Here is a 23,434-nt window from a genome sequence, read left to right as displayed (position 1 = left end):
AGCCTTCAATGCCAGATGCTCCAGGGGCTCTTTCTCCTAGTGCCAGGTCTCCACAAGTAGGGGTTTGATGTGGGGCTCAGAACTCTCACTGCTGTAGGTTAGCTCTGTGATACAGTTACTTTCCAGTCTTTGGGGTTTGCCACCCAGGAGGTATCTGCCCCTCCTGTCTCTTGATGTGGCCGCCTCTTTGTCTTCTGGAGTAGGATATCTTTTTGAAAGTTACTGGTCCTTTTGGTTGAAGATTGCTCGGTACTTGGTTGTAAATTTTGTTGTTTTTAGGAGAGAAGTTGAGCTCCAGTCCTTCTATTCCATCATCTCAATCCCATCCCCTTTCTCTTTTTGCTTATAAGATCATATAAATTATATCCTCATACATTGTATGCCCATCAATGCAGATTTATAGTTATTACTGTACGCAGTTGTATTTTAAAGCAGAGAAGAGGGGAAAAAAAAGATTTAAAAACAAAAAAAATCATTTATTCTGTTTTAGTCTTACCTGTTTTAGTCTTTACCAGCACCCGTAATTTTCTTAGGGTGGATTTGACTTAACGTCTAGTGTGCTTTCATTTTAGCCTGAAGGACTCCCTTTAATATTTCATATAAGGCAAATGTATTAGCAACATGTCAGTTTTTTTATTCTGGGAGTATCTTGGTTTCTTCATTTTGAAGTTTTGCTAGATGTAGAATTCTTGGTTAACTTTTTTTTTTGGTGGAAGTTTTGTTTTATTATTTTTTATTATTTTATTTTTGCCTTTTGGGGCCACACTTGTGGCATATGGAGGTTCCCAGGCTAGGAGTCGAATTGGAGCTGCAGCTGCCAGCCTACACCACAGCTCACGACAACACCAGATCCTTAACCCACTGAGCGAGACCAGGGATCAGACACGCAACCTCACAGTTCCTAGTCAGATTCGTTTCCCCTGCGCCATGATGGGAACTCTGGTCAACTTTTTTTTAATCAGCACTTTCAGTATGTCACCTCACTGCCTCTGGCCTTCATGACTTCTAATGAGAACTCACCTGTAAAACTTACAGATCATCTGTTGTCTGTGATGAGCCATTTTCCATTGTCAGGAGTCTTACATTGTCTTTTAACAGTTTGATTATGATGGGCCTAGCTCTGGTTCTCTTTAAGTTTATCCTACTTGGAATTTTTTGAGTTTCCTGAATAACTAGATTAATTTTAGTTTCCAAAAATTGTAGATGTTCTCAGACATTTCTTCAGATGTTCTTTCTACCCTTTTCTGTGTCTCACTTCCTTCCAGGGTTCCCAGAATATATGCTTACATTGGTACATTTGATGATGTTTCACAGGTTTCTGAGAATATATGCTTACATTGGTACATTTGATGATGTTTCACAGGTCTCTGAGATTCAGTTCACTTTCATCATTTTGTTGTTATTTCTGTTCCTCAGGCTGGATAATATCATTAGAGCTATATTCAAGTGCACTGTTTCTTTGACCTGTTTCCTCAAATCTGCTGTTTATTTGCAAATTTTGTACTTCAGTTATTACATTTTTGAAACTCCAGAATTTCTACTTGGTTTTTTCTCATTCTTTTTTATTTCTTTTTGATGAGACGTTCTCATAATTTTGTTTAGATGTTTCGGCATGGTTTTCTTCAGTTCTCTGACCTTATTTAAAATAGCTGACTTTAAAGTCTTAAGTCTAATGCCTTGGCTTCCTCAATGACAGTTTCTAGTGACTGCATTTTTTTCCCTAGCTTATTAGCCATACTTTCTTTTTTCTCTGCATTCTGAAAACTGAACATTTTAAATAATAATGGCCGTGACAACTCATAATCAGGGTCTCTTCTCCATGTGTATTATCGCTCTTTATTGTTATTTTAGCAATTAATTTCCTGAATTAATTATATAAAGTATATATTCTTTGAGTTTACATTCTGTGATTGGACAATGATTTCCTTAAATGTTTGGAGTCAGGGAGTTCCCACTGTGGGAACGAATCAGATTAGTATACATGAGGATGCAGGTTCGATACCTGGCCTCACTCAGTGGGTTAAGGATCCGGCGTTGCTGTAAGCTGTGGTGTAGGTTGCAGACATGCCTTGGATCCCACTGTGGCTGTAGCTCTGGCATAAGCTGGTGGCTACTGCTCCAATTGGACCCCTAGCCTGGGAACCTCCATATGCCGTGGGTGTGGCCCTAAAAAGACAAAAAAAAAGAAAAGAAAAAACAATGATAGGCCGTTAGTCAAGACAAAGTGTTTACATTTATAAAAGTACAAATCACTAGTACATGGTATTGTTTTATAAATGTCAGTTAGATGTGAATGTTAAAATTCTTGTTGAAATAACTAATTCTTTGATTCTCAAAAGGCAAAAATTAAAAACCAAAGGAATGCCTTTTTTTTTTGTCTTTTTCCCATTTCTTGGGCCGTTCTGGCGTCATATGGAGGTCCCCAGGCTAGGGGTCTGATCGGAGCTGTAGCCACCATCGGAGCAGAGCCACAGCAATGCAGGATCCAAGTTGCGTCTGCAACCTACACCACAGCTCAGGGCAACGCCGGATCCTTAACCCACTGAGCAAGGCCAGGGATTGAACCTGCAACTTCATGGTTCCTGGTCGGATTCGTTAACCACTTCGCCACAACGGGAACTTCCAGGAATGTCTTTAGGTCTTCTCCCTATTTTTTCCTTAAACTACTAGGCAAATAAATGAAGTGTACAAGTAAGTAGCAATGTTGGAGAAAGTAGTTTTTTTGAAAATCTACTAAGTTAATTTATACCATCTACTCACCTAGTTAATATGGAGGTTTCAGAGTAGAGCATTTACCATTTTTTAGTGGTTCTTCTGTTTATTGTAACTTTGTTTCTCCTATAAGCGTTATTGTGCAGTAATTGCACTTTATCAAACACCTTATTTTTACTACATTAACTAGAGTTTGCAGGATGCTTTTTTTCCCCCAATTTTATTAAGATGTAATTATATACACCACTGTATAAGTTTAGGTTGTGCAGTATGATGGTTTAATATATATTGTGAAATGGTTACTGCAATAAATTCAGTTAGCATCTATCATCTCACATGGATACAATAAAAAGACAAAGCAAAAAAAATTTCTTTTCCTTGTGATACAACTCTTGGGATTAGCTCTTTTTTAAGTTTCTTATAATCTTACATCCATGTTAACTATAATAATTTACTATATTAGAATGTATTTACTATTCCTAGTATTTATAGTTGACCCTTGAACAACATGGGTTTGAACTGTGTGGGTCCACTTATACATGGGTTTTTTTTTCAGTAAGTATACATACCATAGTTCTACAAAATCCATAGTTGGTTGAATCTGCAGATTTGGGGAAGGAAACTATAGTTTTATGTAGATTTTCAGTTGTGTGGAAGGTCAGTGCCCTTAGCCCCAGAATTTTCCAGTGGTTAACTTTGTTTATCTTGGAACTGGGTATTTCTACGTTTTGTTTTTTTGCTTTGTTTTGTTTTGCTTTTTAGGACCACACCTGTGGCATATGAAAGTTCCCAGGCTAGGGGTAGAATCTTCCAGCCTACACCACAGCCACAGCCACAGCAACGCCAGATCCAAGCCACATCTGTGGCCTACACCGCAGCTCACAGCAGTGCCAGATCCTTAACCCACTGAGCAAGGCCAGGGATCAAACCCGCGTCCTCATGGGTACTAGTTCAGTTCGTTACTGCTGAGCCACAACTGGAACTATGGAAATTTGTACCTTTGACCACCTTTATCTAATTTCCCTTCCTTCCGTCCCCTCCCTCTGATAACCTTGAATCTGGTCTATTTTTTCTATGAGTTTGGTTGAGTTTTCAGGGGTTTTTGTTTTTGAGATTCCACATATAAGTGAGATCATACACTATTTCTTTCTCTACGTGGGTTATTTCATTTAACATAATGCCTTCAGGTTCTATCCATGTTGTCCCAAAGGCCACAATTTCATTCCTTTTTTATGTCTAAGTAATATTCATGTGTGTGTGCCGTAACTTATTTATCCACTGATTCATCAATGGACACTTTGTTTCCATGTCTTGGCTGTTACAAATAATGCTGCTGTGAACATGGGGGTGCAGATATCTTTTCACATTAATGATTTTTTTTCCTTTAGATACATTCCTGGATCATGTGGTAGTTGCATTTTTATTTTTTTGAGGATCCTGCATACTGTTTTCTGTAGTTATTGTACCAGTCCTCAGTTGCACCAGCAGTACACAGGGGTTCCCTTTTTCCATGTCCCCACTGGCATTTGTTACCTCTCTTCTTTTGGATGATGGCCATTCTATTAGACATACAATGATATTGTGATTTTATTATTGTTTTATTTTGTTTTGGGGGTTTTATTGCCTTGTCTGCAGCAGGCAGAATTTCCTGGACCAGGGATCAAACCCAGAACACAACATAGCAACAAGCCACAGCAGTACAGTGCCAAATCTTTAACCTCTAGGCCACCAGGGAACTCCCTCATTCTGATTTTGATTGCATTTCATAGTGGCTAGTGATGTTGAGCTTTGTTTCATGTGCCTGTTGGCCTTTCGTGTATCTTCTTTGGCGACATGACAGTTGGGGTCTTTTTGCCCACTTTTTAATTGGATTATTTGGGTTTTTGCTATTGAATTGTATGAGTTCTCTATCTTGGTTATTATCCCCTTATCAGTTTTCTTTTCATTTTGTTGGTGGATTCTTTTGCTGTGCAGAAGCTTTTTAATTTGATGTATTCTTGCTTTTTTATTTTGTTGCTTGTGCATTGTGTCAAATCCAAAAAAATTATTATGAAGACCCATGTCAAGGAGCTTTTTTCTTATTTTCTTCTAGATGTTTCATGCTTTTAGGTCTTATGTTTAAGTCTTTAGTCCATTTCAAGTTTGGTTTGGTTTGGTTTTTGCTTTTTAAGGCCGCTCTTGTGGCATATGAAAGTTCCCAGATTAGGGGTCTAACCAGAGCTGCAGCTGCCCGCCTGTGCCATAGCCTCAACAACACAGGATCTGAGCTGTGTCTGCAACTTAAACCACAGCTCACAGCAACACCAGATCCTTAACCCCACTGAACGAGGCCAGGGATTGAACTCACATCCTCATGGATACTAGTCAGGTTCGTTATGCACTGAGTCATAGTGGGAGCTCCATCAAGATAATTTTTGTCAGTGGTGTAAGATAAAGGTCTAGTTTCACTCCTTTACATGTGACTATCTGATTTTCCTAGCACCATTTATTGAAGAAATATTTTGCTATTTTCCTCACAGTACTCTCGGCTCCCTTGCCAGATTTAGTTGACCATATATACTGGGGATTATTTCTAGGCTTTCAGTTCTGTTGCATTGATTTATTTGTCTGTTTTTATGCCAGTACCATACTGTTTTGATTACTATGGCTTTATAGCATATTAGCTAGGGTTTTTCTTACCAAACAGCTCTCTATTTTACGAATTCTACTTTGTACTGCAGCACAAAATCATGTTTCAGGCAAGGCTGCAGAATCTCATCGTGTTCACTTGAAGTTGTATTTATGATATGAAACTGCTTTAGTATTTTCAACAGCAGTTTTATCAAAAGTTCAGAATTTACTGAATTACATTTTTTCATTTAGGTTACTTACAACAGGAGAACCTCACTTCTACCTGCCAGACTTTTATTTTGGAAAGTTCAAATTTAAAAGAATATGCAGAACACTGTACAGATGAAGGTTTTATCCCAGCCTGCTTACTGGTGAGTGATTTATTCCTTAAGGAAATATTTCATCATTGACCAATATAAGATGCTATAAACAAAATCAGCACACTAGCAAAATCAAAATGGGCAGAAATTTGATAGTTTGCATTCATACTTGAGCGAAAAGACCCAATGAAGGCCAACTCTTCACACATTTGTGTTAAAGCTGGGAAGTGAATTAACTTTGCCTTTGAGAATCAGTTTCAAAATGATACCCTCATTTCTGATTAGTTTCACTATTGTTTGTGTTGAGACTTACTTTTTTACTACCTATTACAGACTAAATATTTGTATCCCTCCAAAATTCATATATTGAAACTCCACCCCTCAGCATGATGGTATATAGAAGGCCTTTCTAAAGTAATTAGATTTAGATTAGGTTGTTGAAGTTGCCTTCTTCAGACAAATATAAAACAGATACTTTGTATCTTGTTTGCACTTCTTTTAAGTATCTCTGTATCCAGAGCGCATTGCTTAGTCTATAATGGATATATGCTAAAACTACATTACTTCAAATGGTATTTGTCATTTTGTTTTAAACATGGGTCTATAGATTCATTTTGACTATCTCAAACAACATTATCTGTGGAGGGAAACCTAAGGTCACAAAATACAAGATGTAGAAAAATCCATCATATTTCTCTCTATCTAAAATCAACACCATTGGTAATTAATTTTTTAAAACACACGGTAAACATTTTCATCAACACACAATAAACAAAATAAAATACTTAGGTAATTTTTTCATCAACACACAGTAACAAAATAAAATACTTAGGTAGTAAATCTTAATAAAATATGCATAGAATCTGTATCCTAAAATCAACATGAAAGAAATTGAAGACTTGAGTAAAAAGGTATACTGTTTTCATGGAATGTCAGTTCTTCCAGATGTGATATATAGATTCATTACAGTCAAAATCTCAACAAGTTTGTTTCTCTGTTAAATTTTTTTTTAAATAGCCATTTATTGAATATGTCTGATATGCAAGGTACCATTTATATCCTTTTTGTTGTTCACACAGTTTTTTTGAGAAAAACTCCCCTCAAAATAAATGCAAGAAACAAACAAGATAAATAAAAAGAAATAAACTGGTGTTCCCTGGTGGCTTAGTAGTTAAGGATCCAGCATTGTCACTGCCAAGGCACAGCCAAAATTAATTAGGTAGTTAATTAAACTTGTGGGTTTTCCTACAGTGTATATAGCATGGGAAACTGTAGTCAGTATTCTGTGATAACCTGTATGGGAAAAGAATCTGAAAAGGAGTGGATATATGTGTATGTATAACTGAATCATTTTGTTGTATAGCAGATATTATCACAGCATTGTAAATCAACTATACCTCAGTAAAACTTTTTCTTTCTTTTTTTTTTCCTGCCATACTTTTCCCATGCATAAGTTCCTAAGCAGGGATTAAAACCCAGCCACATTAGTGACAACACTGAATCCTTAACCACCAGGCCACCAGGGAACTCACAGAAAAACTTTTAAAAATGAGGGGGAAAAAAAAGAATTAACAAATGATATCTAATTCATTCACTTAAGGGGAAGTGGCTGATGATATGATGCGGAAAGTCCTGTGCCTAAGGGAAATGATTTGCTTTCACTTTGATACCAGTTAGGAAGTGATTCTCCTAATTTACTCAATATCTACCAAGAGCACACTCAACATCAGCAAATTGATGATAACATTTAATGAGAATGGTACAGATTCACAACTCTTAATAGCAGGACCTAATATGAATCGATATTTATACCTCTTTTTAAAAAATCCAACTTTGAGGAGTTCTCTTGAGGCTTAGCGGTTAAGGACTTGGTGTTACTGCTGTGGCTTGGAACACTGCTGTGGTACAGATTGAGTCCCTAGCCCAGTAACTTCTGAATGCCTCAGGCACCTTTGGAGCAGGAGTTTATGGAAAATCTATACCTTCCTCTCTATTTTCTTGTGAACATTAAACTGCTTTTAAAAAGTTGAGTAAATAACACAACTCCACAGTTAACAGATTTTGGAACGTCACTCACTGCAAATGATTTGGAACTCTCAAGCTCTTCATTTATTTAATGACAGAAGTTTTAAAGAATGAGCATATTCAGAGAAAAATACTCAATAAACTTTATATCAGATTTCTAGAATTCAAAATATCATAAAATAAGTTGTAAACCAGATGTAATTTACCCTGTCTGTGAAATATTTTTTAATCTTTTTTTTTTTTTTTTGCTTTATAGGACCGTGCCTGTGGCGTGTGGAGGGTCCCAGGCTAGGGGTCAGATCGGAACTACAGCTGCCAGCTTATGCTACAGCCACAGCAGCGTGGAATCCGAACTGTATCTGCAGTCTACACCACAGCTCATGGCAACGCCGGATCCTTAACCCTCTGAGTGAAGCCAGGGATCGAACCTGCATTCATGGTTTCTAGTCAGATTCGTTAACCACTGAGTCATGAGGGGAACTCCAAGAAGTCCTATTAACATTCTTAACGTGAACTTGTAGTCTAATACGAGATTGGCTTGTGCTGAAATTGTTTCTTGGCAATAGCTGGCAGGGGAGGGGGGGGGTGTCTTTTCGGGGGCCACACCCACAGCATATGGAGGTTCCCAGGCTAGGGGTCTAATCAGAGCTGGAGCCACCGGCCTATGCCACAGCAGCGCCAGATCCGAGCCACGTCTTCGACCTACACCACAGCTCACAGCAATGCTAGATCCTTAACCCACTGAGTGAGGCCAGGGATCGAAACTGCAACCTCATGGTTCCTAGTTGGATTTGTTAACCACTGAGCCATGATTGGAACTCCTGTTTTTTTTGTTTTTTTGTTTTTTTTCTTTAAATGATACCCTTGTAAAGGATGATTAATCTCTTTATCATTATGTACTGCCTGTTTGTCACTTGTTACTCTTTGCTTCATTTTGTTTTTGTAACAGCTTTATTGAGATAATTTGCATACTCTAAAATGTATTCTTTTATTTTTCTAATTTAATTTTTATTTTATATTGGAGTATGGTTTTATGGAGTCGTTTTAATTTCAGGTGTACAGCTAGGTGATTCAGTTATACATATACATGTATGTATCTGTTCTTTTTCAGATTCTTTTCCCATATAGGTTGTTATAGAATATTGAGTAGAGTTTCCTGTGCTATAGAGTAGGTCTTTGATGATGATTTTATAAATAGTAATGTGTATATGTTAATTTGAAACTCCTTATTTATCCCTATCCTCCACCTTTCCCTTTTGGTAAGCATAAATTTGTTTTTGAAGCCTGTTGAGTCTTTTTCTGTGTTGTAAATTAGTTCATTTATATCATATTTTGGGTTCCACGTATAAACAGTATTATATAATTTTCTTCTTTCTCCTTCATTTGGTATGGTAATCTCTAGGACAGTACACGATGCTGCAAATGGCATTATTTCATTCTTTTTTATGGCTGAGTAATACTGTATGTATGTACCACATCTTCTTTATCTATTACTCTGTTGATGGACTTTTAGATTGCTTTTATGTCTTGGCTACTGTAAATAGTGCTGCAGTGAACATTGATGTACATGTGTCTTTTCTTTGTCTTTTGTCTTTTGTTGTTGTTGTTGTTGCTATTTCTTGGGCCGCTCCCGTGGCATATGGAGGTTCCCAGGCTAGGGGTTGAATCGGAGCTGTAGCCACCGGCCTATGCCAGAGCCACAGCAACGCGGGATCCGAGCCACGTCTGCAACCTACACCACAGCTCACGGCAATGCCGGATCCTTAACCCACTGAGCAAGGGCAGGGATCGAACCCGCCACCTCATGGTTCCTAGTCGGATTCGTTAACCACTGCACCACGACGGGAACTCCTACATGTGTCTTTTCAAATTACAGTTTTCTCCAGATAAATGTCCGGGAGTGGAATTGTTTGGTCATATGGTAGTTCTGTTTTTAGTTCTTTGAGTAACAGACACTGTTCTCCGTGTGGTTGTGCCAATTTACATTTCCACCAACAGTGTACAAGGGTTCCCTTTTATCCACACTCTCTCCACCATTTATTGTCTGTAGACTTTTTGATGGTGGCCATTCTGGTTAATGTGAGGTGATACGTCATTGTAGTTTTGATTTGGATTTCTCTAATAATTAGTGATGTTGAATATCTTTTCAGGTGTTTTGGGGGTTTTTTGTTGTTGTTGCTGCTGCTGTGGTTTTTTTTTTTTTTTTTGCCATCTGTCTTTGGAGAAATGTCTATTTAGATCTTCTGCCCATTTTTTAATTGAATTTTTTTTTATTGTGCTGCATGAACTGTTTTTACATTTTGGAGATTAATCCCTTGTCAATTGCTTCGTTTGAAAATATTTTCTTCATTCTGTGGCTCATCTTTTTATTTTGTTTATGATTATCTTTACTGTGCAAAAACTTTTAAATTTAACTGGATCCCATTCATTTTGCTTTTATGTTCCTTGCTGTAGGAGGTGAATCCAAAAAGACATTCCTGTGAGTTAGGTCAAAATGTTTTCCTCTAAGAGTTTTATAGTTTCTGGCCTTATATTTATGTCTTTAATCTATTTTTAGTTTATTTGCATATATGGTGTTAAAGAGTGTTCTAACTTCATTCTTTTACATGTAGCTGTCCAATTTTCCCAGCACCACTTACTGAAGATACTGTCTTTTCTCCATTTAATATTTTTGCCTCCTTTGTCATAGGTTAATTGACTGTAGGTTGTGGGTTTATTTCTAGGCTTTAATACTCTTCCATTGATCTGTAATTATGTTTTGTGCCAGTATCATGCTGTTTTGATTATTGTAGCTTTGTAGTATACTCTGACATCAGGAGCCTGGTTCCTCCAGCTCCATTTTTCTTTCTCAGGATTGCTTTGGCTATACAGGGTATTTTGTGTTCATATAAATTTTGAAATTTTTTGTACCAGTTCTGTGAAAAATGCTGTTGGTAATTTGATGGGAATTGCATTGAATCTTGCCTTGAGTAGGGTAGTATTTTTGTCTTTTTAGGGTAGCACCCACCAAATATGGAGGTTCCCAGGCTAGAGGTCAAATAAGAAATGTACATGCTGGCCTATACCACAGCCACAGCAATGCCAGATCCAAGGTGCATCTGCAACCCACACTGCAGCTCACGGCAATGCCAGATCCTTAACCCACTGACCAAGGCCAGGAATCAAACCTGCGTCCTAATGGATGCTAGTCAGATTCCTTTCTGCTAAGCCACAGTGGGAACTCCAATCTAGTCGTTTTGACAATATTGATTTTTCCAGTCCAAGAACATGATTCATCTTTCCATCTGTTTGTGTCACTGATTTCTTTCATCAACAATTTAACAGTTTTTCAGAGTACAGGTCTTTTGCCTCTTTAGGTAGTTTTATTCCTAGATGATTTTTTTTCTTTTTGATGTGATGGAAAATGGGATTGTTTCCTTAATTTCTCTTTTTGATATTTCATTGTTAGTGTATAGAAATGCAAGAGATTTCTGTGTATTCATTTTTTATCCTGCAACTTTACCAAATTCATTGATGAGCTCTGGTAGCTTTCTGGTAGCATCCTTAAGATTTTCTGTGTATAACATCATGTCATCTACAAAAGAAAGAGTTTGAGAAGGATAGATGTTCACTCCTCACTAAATGCTTGGTGGCATTCCCCTGTGAAGCCATCTGGTCTTTGACTTAATGAGAGTTTTTAAAATATTGATTCAGAAGTTCCCATTGTGGCACAACAGAAATGAATCTGACTAGGAACCATGAGGTTGTGGGTTTGATCCCTGGCCTTACTCAGTGGGTTAAGGATCTGGTGTTGCTGTGAGCTGTGGTGTAGGTCGCAGATGTGGCTAGACCCTAGCATGGGAACCTCCATATGCTGCAGGTGCAGCCCTAAAAACCAAAAAAAAAAAAGAATAAAAATAAAAAATTATTTTAAAAATAAAATGTTGATTCAGTTTCAGTACTGGTAATTGATCTGGTTTATATTTTCTATTTCTTCCTGATTCAGTCTTGGGAAGTTGTACCTTTCGAAGAATTTGTCCATTTTCTTCTAGATTGTCTATTTTATTAGCATATAGTTGTTCATAGTAGTTTCTTACAGTCCTATATATTTTTGTGGTGTTGGTTTTAATTTCTCCTTTTTTGTTTATAATTTTATTAATTTGGGTCCTCTCCTGTTTTTTTGTAGTGATTCTAACTATCAATTTTGCTTATCTTTTAGAAGAATAAGATTTTAGGAGTTCCCGTTGTGGCTCAGTGGTTGACAAACTTGACTGGTATCCATGATTATGCAGGTTCGATCCCTGACCTCACTCAGTGGGTTAGGGATCTGGCATTGCCGAGAGCTATGGTATAAGTCGTGGACGTGGCTCAGATCCTACATTACTGTGTCTGCGGCATTGGCCAGCAGCTACAGCTCTGACTTGACCCCTAGCCTGGAAACCTCCATATGCTGCATGTGTAGCCCTAAAAAGACAAAAAACAAACAAAAAAACCAAGATTTTAGTTTCACGTGCTTTTCTAATGTTTTTTATTTCTATTTCAGTTATTTCTCTCTGATCTTCGATTCTTCCTTCTCCTTACTTTGGGTTTTGTTTGTTCCTATCTCTAGTTGTTTTAGGTATAAAGTTAGGTTGTTTGAGATTTTTACTTCTTGAGGCATGCTTTTATTACTATAAACTGCCCACATAGAACTATTTTTGCTGTGTCCCATAGGTTTTGGATCATCATGTTTTATTTTCATTTGTCTCCGGGTATTATTTTATTTCCTGTTTGATTTCTTCAGTGACCCATTCCATTGGTTGTTTATTAAGTTTTTTGTTGTTTGTTTGTTGTTGCTTGTTTGTTTTGCTTTTTAGGGCCACACTTGCAGCATATGAAAGTATGGAAGTTCCCAGGCTGGAGGTTGAATCGGAGCCACAGCTGCCAGCCTACACCACAGCCACAGCAACACAGGATCCAAGCTACGTCTGTGATGTGCACCACAGCTCACAGCAATGACAGATCCTTACTCCACTGAGCAAGACCAAGGATCAAACCTGCATCCTCCTGGGTATTAGTCAGGTTCATTTCTGCTGTGCCACAGTGAGAATTCCTGTTTAGTAAGATTTTTTTTAATCTCTACATGATGTGTTTTTTCCTTGTAGTTGATTTATAATCTCAACGTTATATTCAGAAAAGATGCTTGATATGATTTCAATTTTTCTAAAATTTACCAAGGCTTGTTTTGTGGCCCAGCATGTGATCCATGCAGAAGAATGTGTATCCTGCTGCTTTCAGATGGAATTTTCTATCAATTAAGTCCATCTGGTCTAATATGTCATTTAAGGCCTCCACTTCCTTATTGACTTTCTCTCTGGATATTCTGTCCATTGATGTAAGTGGGTTGTTAAAGACCCCATTGTTGTGTTACTCTTGATTTTCCTTTTATTGCTTTTTTAATTTGCCTTATATATTGAGATGCTCCTATGTTCAGTGCATGTATGTTTACAATCATTGTACCTTCTTTTTGGATTGATCCTTTATCATCTCATAGTGTCTGTCTTTGTCCCTTGTAATAGTCTTTAAAGTCTATTTTGTCTGATATGAGTATTTCTACTGTAGCCTTCTTTTGATTTCCATTGAGGTGGGATACCTTTTTCCATCCCCTCACTTTCATGCAGTTATGTTTTCCCTAGATCTCAAGTGGGTCTCTTGTAGACAGCATATATGTGTGTCTTGTTTTTGTACACATTCAGCCAATCTATGTCTTTTGGTTGGAGCCTGTAATCCATTTACATTTAGGTGATTATTGATATTTATGATCTTATTGCCATTTTGTTGTTTCTGGATTTGTTTTCATTTTTCTGCCTCATTTTTCCTGCTCTTGATTCCTTCTAGGGTATTTTTCATTTCAGTTATTGTATTGTTATCTCTATTTGTTTTTTTCTTCCCTTCCTCTTTCTCTTGTGATTTGATGACTATATTAGTGTTGTATTCAGGTGGCTTTTTCTTTTTACGTGTGTATAAGTATCGTAAATTTTTGGTTTGCCATTATCTTCAGGTTTGGATACGCCGTCTATGTATATACACAAGATTTAAGTTGCTGGTCTCAATTTCAAGTGCATTTACTATATCTTGCATTTGTACTCTCCTCATGATTGCTGGTTTTGATATATTTATGTGTGGATGATTTCTGACCTTTCCTTTATGTTTCCCTTTACCGGTGAGCTTTCCCATTTATAATTTTCTTGTTTCCAGTTGTAGCCTTTGCTTTTCTGCCTAGTGAAGTTCATTTAGTATTTGTTGTAGAGCTGGCCTAGTGGTGCTGAATTCTCTTAGCTTTTGCTTGTCTGCTCCATTGAGTCTGAATGCGGGACTTGCTGAGTAGAGTATTTGTGGTTGTAGGTTTTTCCCTTTCCTTTCTTTAAATCTATTATGCTACTCTCCTTGGCCCATAGGGTTTCTGCCAAAAAATGAGTTGATAATCTTTTGGGTTTTCCCTTGTAATATTATTTGTTGCCTTACTTTTGTTGCTTTTAACATTTTCTTCTTGTCCATTTGATTACTAGGTGTCTCAGCATGTTCCTCCTTGGGTTTATCCTGTATGAGATACTCTGTGCTTTGTGGACTTGAGTGTATCCTATGATAGGGAAGTTTTCAACTCTCATCTCTTCAAATATTTTCTCAGACCTATCTGTTCTCTGGGGCCCTTATGTTGCAAATATTGGTGTTTTTACTGTTGTTCCAATAGTCTGTTAGACTTTCATTCTTTTTTCTTTATTTTCTGCACCAGTGATTTCCTCCAATCTGTCTTCCAGCTCATTTATTCATTTTTCTGCCTCATTTTTCCTGCTCTTGATTCCTTCTAGGGTATTTTTTCATTTCAGTTATTGTATTGTTATCTCTATTTGTTCTTTAAATCCTCCAGCTCTTTGTTAAACATTTCTTTTACATTTTCACTCTGTGCCTCAATTTTTTGCTGAGATCTTAGATCATCTTTATTCTCACTACTCAGACAGATTGCCTGTCTCCATTTTACCTAGTTATTCTTCTGAGATTTTATCTTGTTCCTTCATCTGGGTATTTCTCTGCCATCTCATTTTGACTAACTTTGTGTTTGTCATCTCTGCCCCACAGGCTTCAGGATTGTAATCCTTCTTGCTTCTGGTGTCTGCCCCTGGTAGACGAGGTTGATCCAGGGACTCATGCAGGCTTCCTGATAGGAGGGACTGATGCCTGCACACTGGTGGGTAGAACTGGGTCTCTCTGACGGGCAGGACTGTGTCAAGAGGTGTGTTTAGAAATAGCTGTGGGCTTGAGACGACTTTAGGCAGCCTGTCTACTGATAGGTTGGGCTGTGTTCCTACCCTTTCGGTTGTTTGCCTGAGGTGTCCTAGCACTGGAATCTGCCACCTGTTCAGTAGCACCAGGTCTTGGTACCAAAATGGCACCCTCCAAGAGAGCTCACACCAATGAGTATCTCCTGGGGCCTCTGCCACCAGTGGCCATACCCCCACAGTCATCCACAGTGGACCCCCCACTTTCTCAGGAGATCTTTGAAGACACGCAGGTGGATCTTGCCCAGGCTCCTACGGAGTCACTGCTTTGCTGTGGGTCCCAGTGCACATGAAAACCTTGTGTGTGTCCTCCAGGAATGGAGTCTCTGTTTTCCCCCAGGCCTATGGAGCTCTTGCATTCAGTCCATGCTGACCTTCAAAGCCAAATGCTCTTGGGGCTCCTCCTCCAGATTCCAGGCCCCTAGGTTAGGGAGCCTTATGTGGGCCTCAGAATTCTCACTCCTTTGGGGAAGAAGAGAGAACTTGTGCAATAGAACTATTTTCCAGTTTGTGGGTCACCCATCCAGCAGGTATGGGATTTGGTTATATCATGATTGCGCCTTCTTCTACCATTTTATTGTGGCTGCATCTTTGTTTTTAGATGTAGAATATCTTTATGGTAGGTTACCAACTCTTGATGGTTGTTCAGTGATTAGTTGTGATTATCAGTATTTTCGTGAGAGGAAGCGTGCACAAGTTATTCTACTCCCCCATTTTATCTCCTCTCCTAAAACATCCTAGCAAAACCACTCACCACTCAGTGCACCAGCATTTCACGGCCCTCATTCCTGCCCTCAGTCCTAGTCTTTTTTTTCAGTCTGTTTTCTCTGATATTAGTATTGCTCCCCAGGCTTTCTTTTCATTCCTTTTGCATGGAATATCTTTTTCCATCTTTTCACTTTCTCTCTGTGTCTATCTCTAGATCTGGACCGAGTCCCTTATAAATACCATATAGTCTTCATAATAGCTTTAGAGTGGGTGATCCATTACCTTTGCTATGTGTTTGTCTTTAACAATGAGATTTTTCTTTCATAATTTTCTTGTTTCTAATTATCATCTTTTCTGTTCCACTTAAAGAAGTCCCTTTAAACATTACTTGTAAGACCAGCTTAGTGGTGATAAACTCCTTTGGCTTTTTTTATCTGGGAAACTCTCAGTCATTTCTCAGTGATAATCTTGCCAGGTAGACTATCCTTGGTTTTTGTTTGTGGTTTTTTTGGTTTTTTTCAGAGCTTTGAATATATCATGCCATGTGAAGTTTCTGTTCCCTTGCATATAACTAGTTGTTTTCTCTTTCTGCTTTTAGATTCTCTGTTTAACTTTGACAGTTCATTATGATGTGTCGTGTAGTTCTTTTTCCATCCATTTTGTTTGGGACTCTATGCTTCTTATATTTGGATACCTTCTCCTTTGCCCAGTTAAGGAAGTTTTCAGCCATTGCTTTTTAAAATAGGTTTTCTGTTCCTTTCTTTCTTAAGCCTCCATTATGGAATGTTACTTCACATGGTTCCTAGTCAGATTCGTTAACCACTGAGCCATGACAGGAACTCCAAGAAATGTTGTTGAAACAATTTACAAGCCCTAGGCTAGGAAAAAATATTTCAGCTCACATATTGATAAAGGATTTGTGCCCAGAATATGTAAAAATATTTTCAGGAATAAATTACATTTAGATAATGAAGGAAATCTGTATCTCAAATTATTTAAAAAAAAATTTTTTTTGGGGGGGGGTTCTTTTTTAGGGCCACATCTACAACTAGGAAAGTTCCCAGGCTAGGGGTGGAATCAGAGCTGCAGCCCAGCTATAGCAACACAGATCCTTAACCCTTATCCTCATGGATACTGGTTGGGTTCCCAACCCCTTGAACCACAACAGAAACTCCAGAAACTCTTGGAAATTTGAAATTTTTCTTGAATGGCAAGATTTGAAGACCCACAAAAAAATACATGAATGGTAATAAATGTGGGAAAAAAACTTAACATTTCATTAGGAAAATGAAAATGAATACCCCAACACATTTTAGAATGACTATTGTAGAAGTTCCTGAAATGGCAAAAAGACGGGAAAAAAAAGAATGACTGCTATAAAAAACAATTTTAAAATTGTCAGATGCTTGGTGGCAAGGATGCAGAGCAACAAATACTCTTATTCATTGCTGATGAAAATACAAAGTCATACAACTGCTTTGACAAAAAGATTGACAAGTTGGTTTTTTGTTTGGTTTGGTTTGGTTTCGTTTGGTCTTTTTGCCATTTCTTTTTTTTTGTCTTTTTTTGCTATTTCTTGGGGCCGCTCCCACGGCATATGGAGGTTCCCAGGCTAGGGGTTGAATCGGAGTTGCAGCCACCAGCCTACGCCAGAGCCACAGCAACGCGGGATCCGAGCCGCGTCTGCAACCTACACCACAGCTCACGGCAACGCCAGATCGTTAACCCACTGAGCAAGGGCAGGGACCGAACCTGCAAACTCATGGTTCCTAGTCAGATTTGTTAACCACTGCACCACAGCAGGAACTCCCTCATATGTCTGCTTTTATCTGTGAAAGTAAGCCTTAGAAAATCTGGGTAATTTGTCACATAGTAAGTTTTGAACTTAAAATCAGAACTGCTCTAAAAAGTTCTTGCTCTTCCCATTCTATCATGTGACCTCAAACTTGGGCTCATAAAAGCCTGCCCTTTAGTACTCATAGGAATAGAGAAGGAAATGACTTTATGAGATGATAGAAGTGAAAATAGAAAGGCACTTAGAGAGTTATCACTGTGGTACAATGGAATCTGCAGCATCTCCACAGCACTAGGACACAGGTTCGATCCCTGGCCAGCACAGTGAATTAAAGGATCCAGCACTGCTATAGCTGCAGAGAAGGTTGCAGCTGAGGCTGGGTCCTGATTCCTGGCCCAGGAACTCCATATGCCCCAGGGCAGCCAAACAAAGAAAAGAAAGGTACTAATCCTTGAGAAAGATATCTCTTAAACTCAGTTTTTTTGCTTTGATCTTTGGCAGGTTCACAAGCCTTTCAGTATAGAAAGGGGAGTTTAGGAGTGGGTCCTTATTTTTGTAACTAAATCCCTACCCCCCAAGCTGAAAACTACTTTTTCTCCCGTTGTACTATCTTAGCCAAAGAAACATAGCGACAGTATCTTACTCAAAGAGACAGGGTTATTTACCCTTAGGAGATATGATGCACCTCCTGACTTGAGTGACTATTTTCATTTTTGTTGAATTACTCTTTACCATTTCTTCATTAGCTGCTCTGTAATCCAGATCATTTATTAACTTTTATAATGAACTGTTTAATGATGGGAAATTATTGGTTGTATTATATGGTTTCGGTAATGCTTGATCTTTTTCTTTTCAGTCTTTATTTGGAAAAAATTTGACAACAATTTTGAATGAATATGTAGCTATGAAAGCAAAAGGTAAGAATTCAGGCTCAGGGATTTTTTTTTTTTTGTCAGATTTGCCTAACATTTATCTAATTGTTTAATTAGAAATAATTTGTAAATGGTATTAATAGCTCTTAAAAGCCATAAGAAAACTTGACTGTGGTGATGAGATAAATTTTACTGGTAAATATCTAATTAAATATTTTGTGTTTTATGTAGAATTATAAAATAACACTTTCTTAAATTAATGCTTTAGGGGAAAAGCTAGATTTATTCTTTCACATTGGTTATTTCCATAGCTTACAATCTGTTAAGACTCAGCAGTAAAGAATTAGCATGTGATAACATTAAAAAATAAGCTTAACATTTATTGAGTACTGTCTATATACAACATTGTGCTAAGTGCTTTCATGTTTTATCTCAGAAGTGTTGATTGTTTAGACCAATTCTTTTTTTGTTTGGTTGGTTGGTTTTTGTTTTCTAGGGCTACACCTGCAGCATATGGAAGTTCCTGGGCTAGGAATCGAATCAGAGCTGCAGCTGCTGGCCTATGCAGCAGCAACACCAGACTGAGCCATGTCTGCAAGCTACACCACAGCTCACGGCAGCGCCAGATCCTTAACTCACTGATCAAGGCCAGGGATCCAACCCGCATCCTCGTGGATACTAGTCGGATTCCTTTCCTCTGCGCCACAACAGGAACTCCTAGATCCATTCCTAAGTATCAGAAAATTGAGAATTAGAGAAGCCAGGTAACTTTTCCAAAATCACAAAAACTAGAAACAGTAAAAAGTAATATGTCTGGAAGCTCAGGGCTGAATTTCATTTCTAACTCTTCAGTAGGTTACTTGATCTTTTTGCCAAGGTTTTCTTTTCCCAGCTGTCTTAACTATTTTACAGGAATGGAGTATGAATGGCATCAGAAATAGTACGTTATTGCAATACAAGGGTTATATCCCACTTTTATATTAGGTAGCTTTCAAGTATAAAGTAAAGATTTTAAATAATTTATGAGTTTCCTATCATTGTGGCTTTAAGAGCACATCCTGAAAAAGACTGATAGGTCCTCAGGAAATATACCTATAATTCTACGTGAAGTGGTGAGACTTTTTTTTCCCCTTACTGGCTGCACCTATGGCATATGAAAGTTCCCCGGGCTAGGGGTCAAATGAGAGCTGCAACTGCTGGCCTACACCACAGCTCACAGCAATGCCAGATCCTTAACCTACTGAGTGAGGCCAGGGATCAAACCCACGTCCTCAAGGACACTATGTCAAGTTCTTAACCCCGGAGCCATAACTGGAGCTCCAGTGAGTTTTTTTTTTTAAGGGCTTCCTTCCTGTGTAATTATAGTGATTTGGATATGAAAAACATTGGATGAAGAAAACTAATTTCCACATTCACAAGAGTTTATAATTTTTATGATTATTATAAGTCAAATTATTTTAATTCATCACATGATGTCAAATAGAACAGATTTAAAATACTTCCTTTTATAATTCAGAGAAAATATAAAATTATTGATCTAAAAAAGCTTCATAGAGTTCACAAGTGTCCATTTTCACTCTTGGTGCATCTGATTCTCAATGGCTTGAGCAAAGAAAGCTGCCTCATTATAGCTTTTCAGGTCTTTTACAAAATAGGCCTATTTCTCAGTTCCCAACATAATGTCAACAGCTGAGAAAAAAGTTTTCCTTATTGATTTTCTGTGTCCAAATTAAATGATGAATTTTCTCCAACTGGGTTTATTTTGAAACTTTTCCTCTTATGATTTAGAAACATCAAATGATGTCCCAGCAATTATGTCATCTCTGTGGAAGAAGTTAGACCATACACTTTCTCAGATCAGGTAATAAAAAACTTATATAATAAACTTAACAGAATGTGCATAATAATTTTGCACTGCAAATACATGTAAGAATCCATGTTTAAATCTGATCACCCACACTGTGTGTTTATATAACACTGGTCTAGTTTTGCAATTACTCCAGAAGTAATTTTTGTCTTTGATCGAAATAATTTGAAATAATTGTATCTTTAATAAAATATTTAGAAGTGAGACTTAGAGACGTTTGATAGCACTCTCAGGTTCCCATAACAATTTTTTTTTTTCCTTTTTTGGCCACTCTGTGGCATATGGAATTCCTGGGACCAGGGACCAGAAGCAAGCCACAGCTGCTACCTATGCTGCAACTGTGGCAACACTGGATCCTTTACCTACTGTGCTAGGTGAGAAATCACACCTGAGTCCCAGCACTTCCAAGATGCCACCGATCCTGTTGCACCACAGTGGGAACTCCCTTTCTTTTTTTTTTCTTTTTTTTTTTTTGACCCTCCATGACATGGAGTTCCTAGGCCAGGGATTAGATCCAACCTATACTGCAGCTGCAGCAACACTGTTGGGCTGGGAATGGAACCTGCATCCCAGTACTACCAAGATGCTGCCAGTCCTATTGGGCCACAGTGGGACCTCACCCGTAACAATTTAGGGGCAGATATCTGGCTGAATTCAGATCTAGTCCCAATCTCATATGAATATAAATCTCCTAATCCCTATCCCATGTGAGCTCCCTTATTACCGCTGCATCTTCATTACACATGCAGAAAATTGATAATGTGGAATCCATGCCCCCATGGTCCTGCCTTTGTAAAAAAATAAGCTTGAACAGTAATACTTGTGGAATCTTCCACTTTTAGAATTTTCATGAGGGACTAATAATATCCACCTTCCACCTATGCAATGGCTTTGGAATTCCAATTTCAGCCTCTTTAGAATAGTTATGAATTTTAATAACATACCTTAGTATGAAAACTGTAGTTTCTTACCCTTTTTCCCAGAGCTGCAAGTGAATACCCTACTTAAATTTAGCAGGGTATTTCCTTCCTCAGTTTAAACTACTAAAATGGCTCCGGATGCTTTGCACCACATCTTATTCCTCCTTTACTGATCCTTATCCTCCCTTCCCTTGCAAACAATATTCAAAGGCATTCACAATTTAATTAATAGCTATGAATATTTTTAAGTTACTGGAGTATTTTAATGACAAGGCATTACATTTTAAAAGGCTCTTAGCCAGGTATTCTCCAAGACTGGAATGTGTTCATTAAGTTTTGTGGCTCTTATTGATAGAGACACTTGACAGATTTCCAAGAACAATGAATGACACAGTGTCTGTTTACAAAATAACATGGGTAACTTCAGGCCATAGTAAAGTGAGAATCAGGTATTGTGAATTTCATATGTTTGCTTTGTTCCTTCTTTAGAAGTTGGATGAAATTATTTCATTGCCATTAATTTGATAAAACAGGATCTCCTTTGCAATCAACTTAAATTCTGAAGTATTTATGTACAGAGTCATATGTAAAATCAAAATTTCTCTGGGAAAGCATCTCTATAGTTATAAAAGATAATTGATAACTGTAAAATTTTACATATAGCTTTCTGAAATATGTTGAGATCCTAACTTCAGGTCAAATTGGTTTTTGTATTTGTTTTTTGGCTTTTTTTTTTTTTTTTTAAGGGCCGAACCTGTGGCAAATGAAAGTTCCCAGGCTAGAGGTCAAATCTGAGCTGTCTCTGTCAGCCTACGCCACAACCACAGCAATGTAGGATCGGAGCCAAGTCTGTGACCTATATCACAGCTCACAGCAACACCAGATCCTTAACCTACTGAGCGAGGCTAGGGATCAAACCTATCAAACCTGCGTTCTCATGGATGCTTGTCAGATTCTTTTCCGCTGAGCCACAACAGGAACTCCTCAAATAGTATATTTAATGGGATGTCAAGGCTCTCTAATGTCTATTGCATTGGATCAAAACTTGATTATTAAGATTATGTCCATGTTACATACTGCTATTTTTCTCCTTAAGTGGTTAAGATTTGGTTACCCAGGAAAAGTGGTTATCTTTTTTGTCTTACAGAGATTTCTTGCCTTCTAAGTCATAATTTATTTCTGGTCTGACTGTAACTAAATAGAATGTATCTTGGCAACAGAAATGTTTTAATGTCTAACTACTTTTGTTTATTAGGAGCATGCAAAGTTCCCCAGGGTTTGCTGCCAGTCAGAGAGGTTGGTATTCAACTTTAAACTGTAAATAATGTTCAGAATTACTTTAAACTCAAACTTTCTGTCAGATGAACATTTTAATCAATGATACATGTGTGCTAAGTATATATTTTGTTTAAACTACTGCTTTCCAAGTACTGTTAATATATTAGAATACAGTATTTTCATTTATTGGAAAATATGCATTTTAAATACGCCCTATTTTTCTCATTGGCTTTCATGAATCCACATTTTTGAATTTTCATTCCATAATTTTGTTTCCTAATCTGTGGAGGTGCCATCAGTTGAATTATTTCAGAAGAAATATATTCTTTGATTTCTAAAGGTCAGATGTCCTCATTTTAGTTTTCTGTTATGAAATTACCTCATAAACTTAGTTGATATTTTTAAGCACTATTTTTCAATCTGTAGATCCAATATGTTAAATATATAGTAAGACATATATGAAGTAGACTTCCTAAAATGTCCAAACTATTCTGACAATTGAGTTGATTTTTTTTTTTTTTCTTTAAGGCTGCACCTGCGGCATATGGAAGTTCCCAGGCTAGGGGTTGAATTGGAGCTGCAGCTGCCAGCCACAGCGATAGCAATGCGGGATCTGAGCCAAGTCTGTGACCTACACGCAGCTCAGGGCAACGCCGGATCCTTAACCCATATTGTGGGGCAGGGATCAAACCCTCATTCTCATGGATACTAGTTGGGTTCATTACTGCTGAGCCACAATGGGAACTCCAAGTTAATTTTTTAAATGCTCATGTGTTTCAGCCCGAACAAGAAATGGAATTGCAGAAATCAAACGGCAGAGAAGGCTTGCATCTCAAGCTGGTCCTGTCAGTTCAGAGATGCTGACTTTACCGTATCTTTCAGGACAATTTACTACTTCTCCTTTAACAGCCACACAAGTTACTCGGCCAGCTGGCCAAGTTTCAACTCCTTTGAGGTCAAATTTTGTAGTGGTCAACCATTCACAGTCACAAGACACTATGACCAGTAAGTTTAAATTTTGCTCTCTTAAAT

General features: G+C 37.8%; 1 protein-coding gene across 1 annotated transcript in view; it reads left to right on the top strand.

Annotated features, from left to right (window-relative positions):
• LOC125110949 (protein NPAT) overlaps positions 1–23,434 on the top strand; it is a 65,292-nt gene that overhangs the window by 15,679 nt on the left and 26,179 nt on the right. The window contains 5 exon segments of the mRNA XM_047752640.1: positions 5,575–5,693; positions 18,322–18,382; positions 20,126–20,198; positions 22,380–22,420; positions 23,183–23,407. Coding sequence (XP_047608596.1) covers positions 5,575–5,693; positions 18,322–18,382; positions 20,126–20,198; positions 22,380–22,420; positions 23,183–23,407 — 519 coding nt within the window.

The sequence above is a fragment of the Phacochoerus africanus genome, chromosome 11, assembly GCF_016906955.1.
Source record: "Phacochoerus africanus isolate WHEZ1 chromosome 11, ROS_Pafr_v1, whole genome shotgun sequence".
In the NCBI taxonomy this organism is placed as follows: Eukaryota; Metazoa; Chordata; class Mammalia; order Artiodactyla; family Suidae; genus Phacochoerus; species Phacochoerus africanus.
Note: the sequence above shows the minus strand (reverse complement) of the source record. Positions and strands in the feature narration are given on the sequence as shown.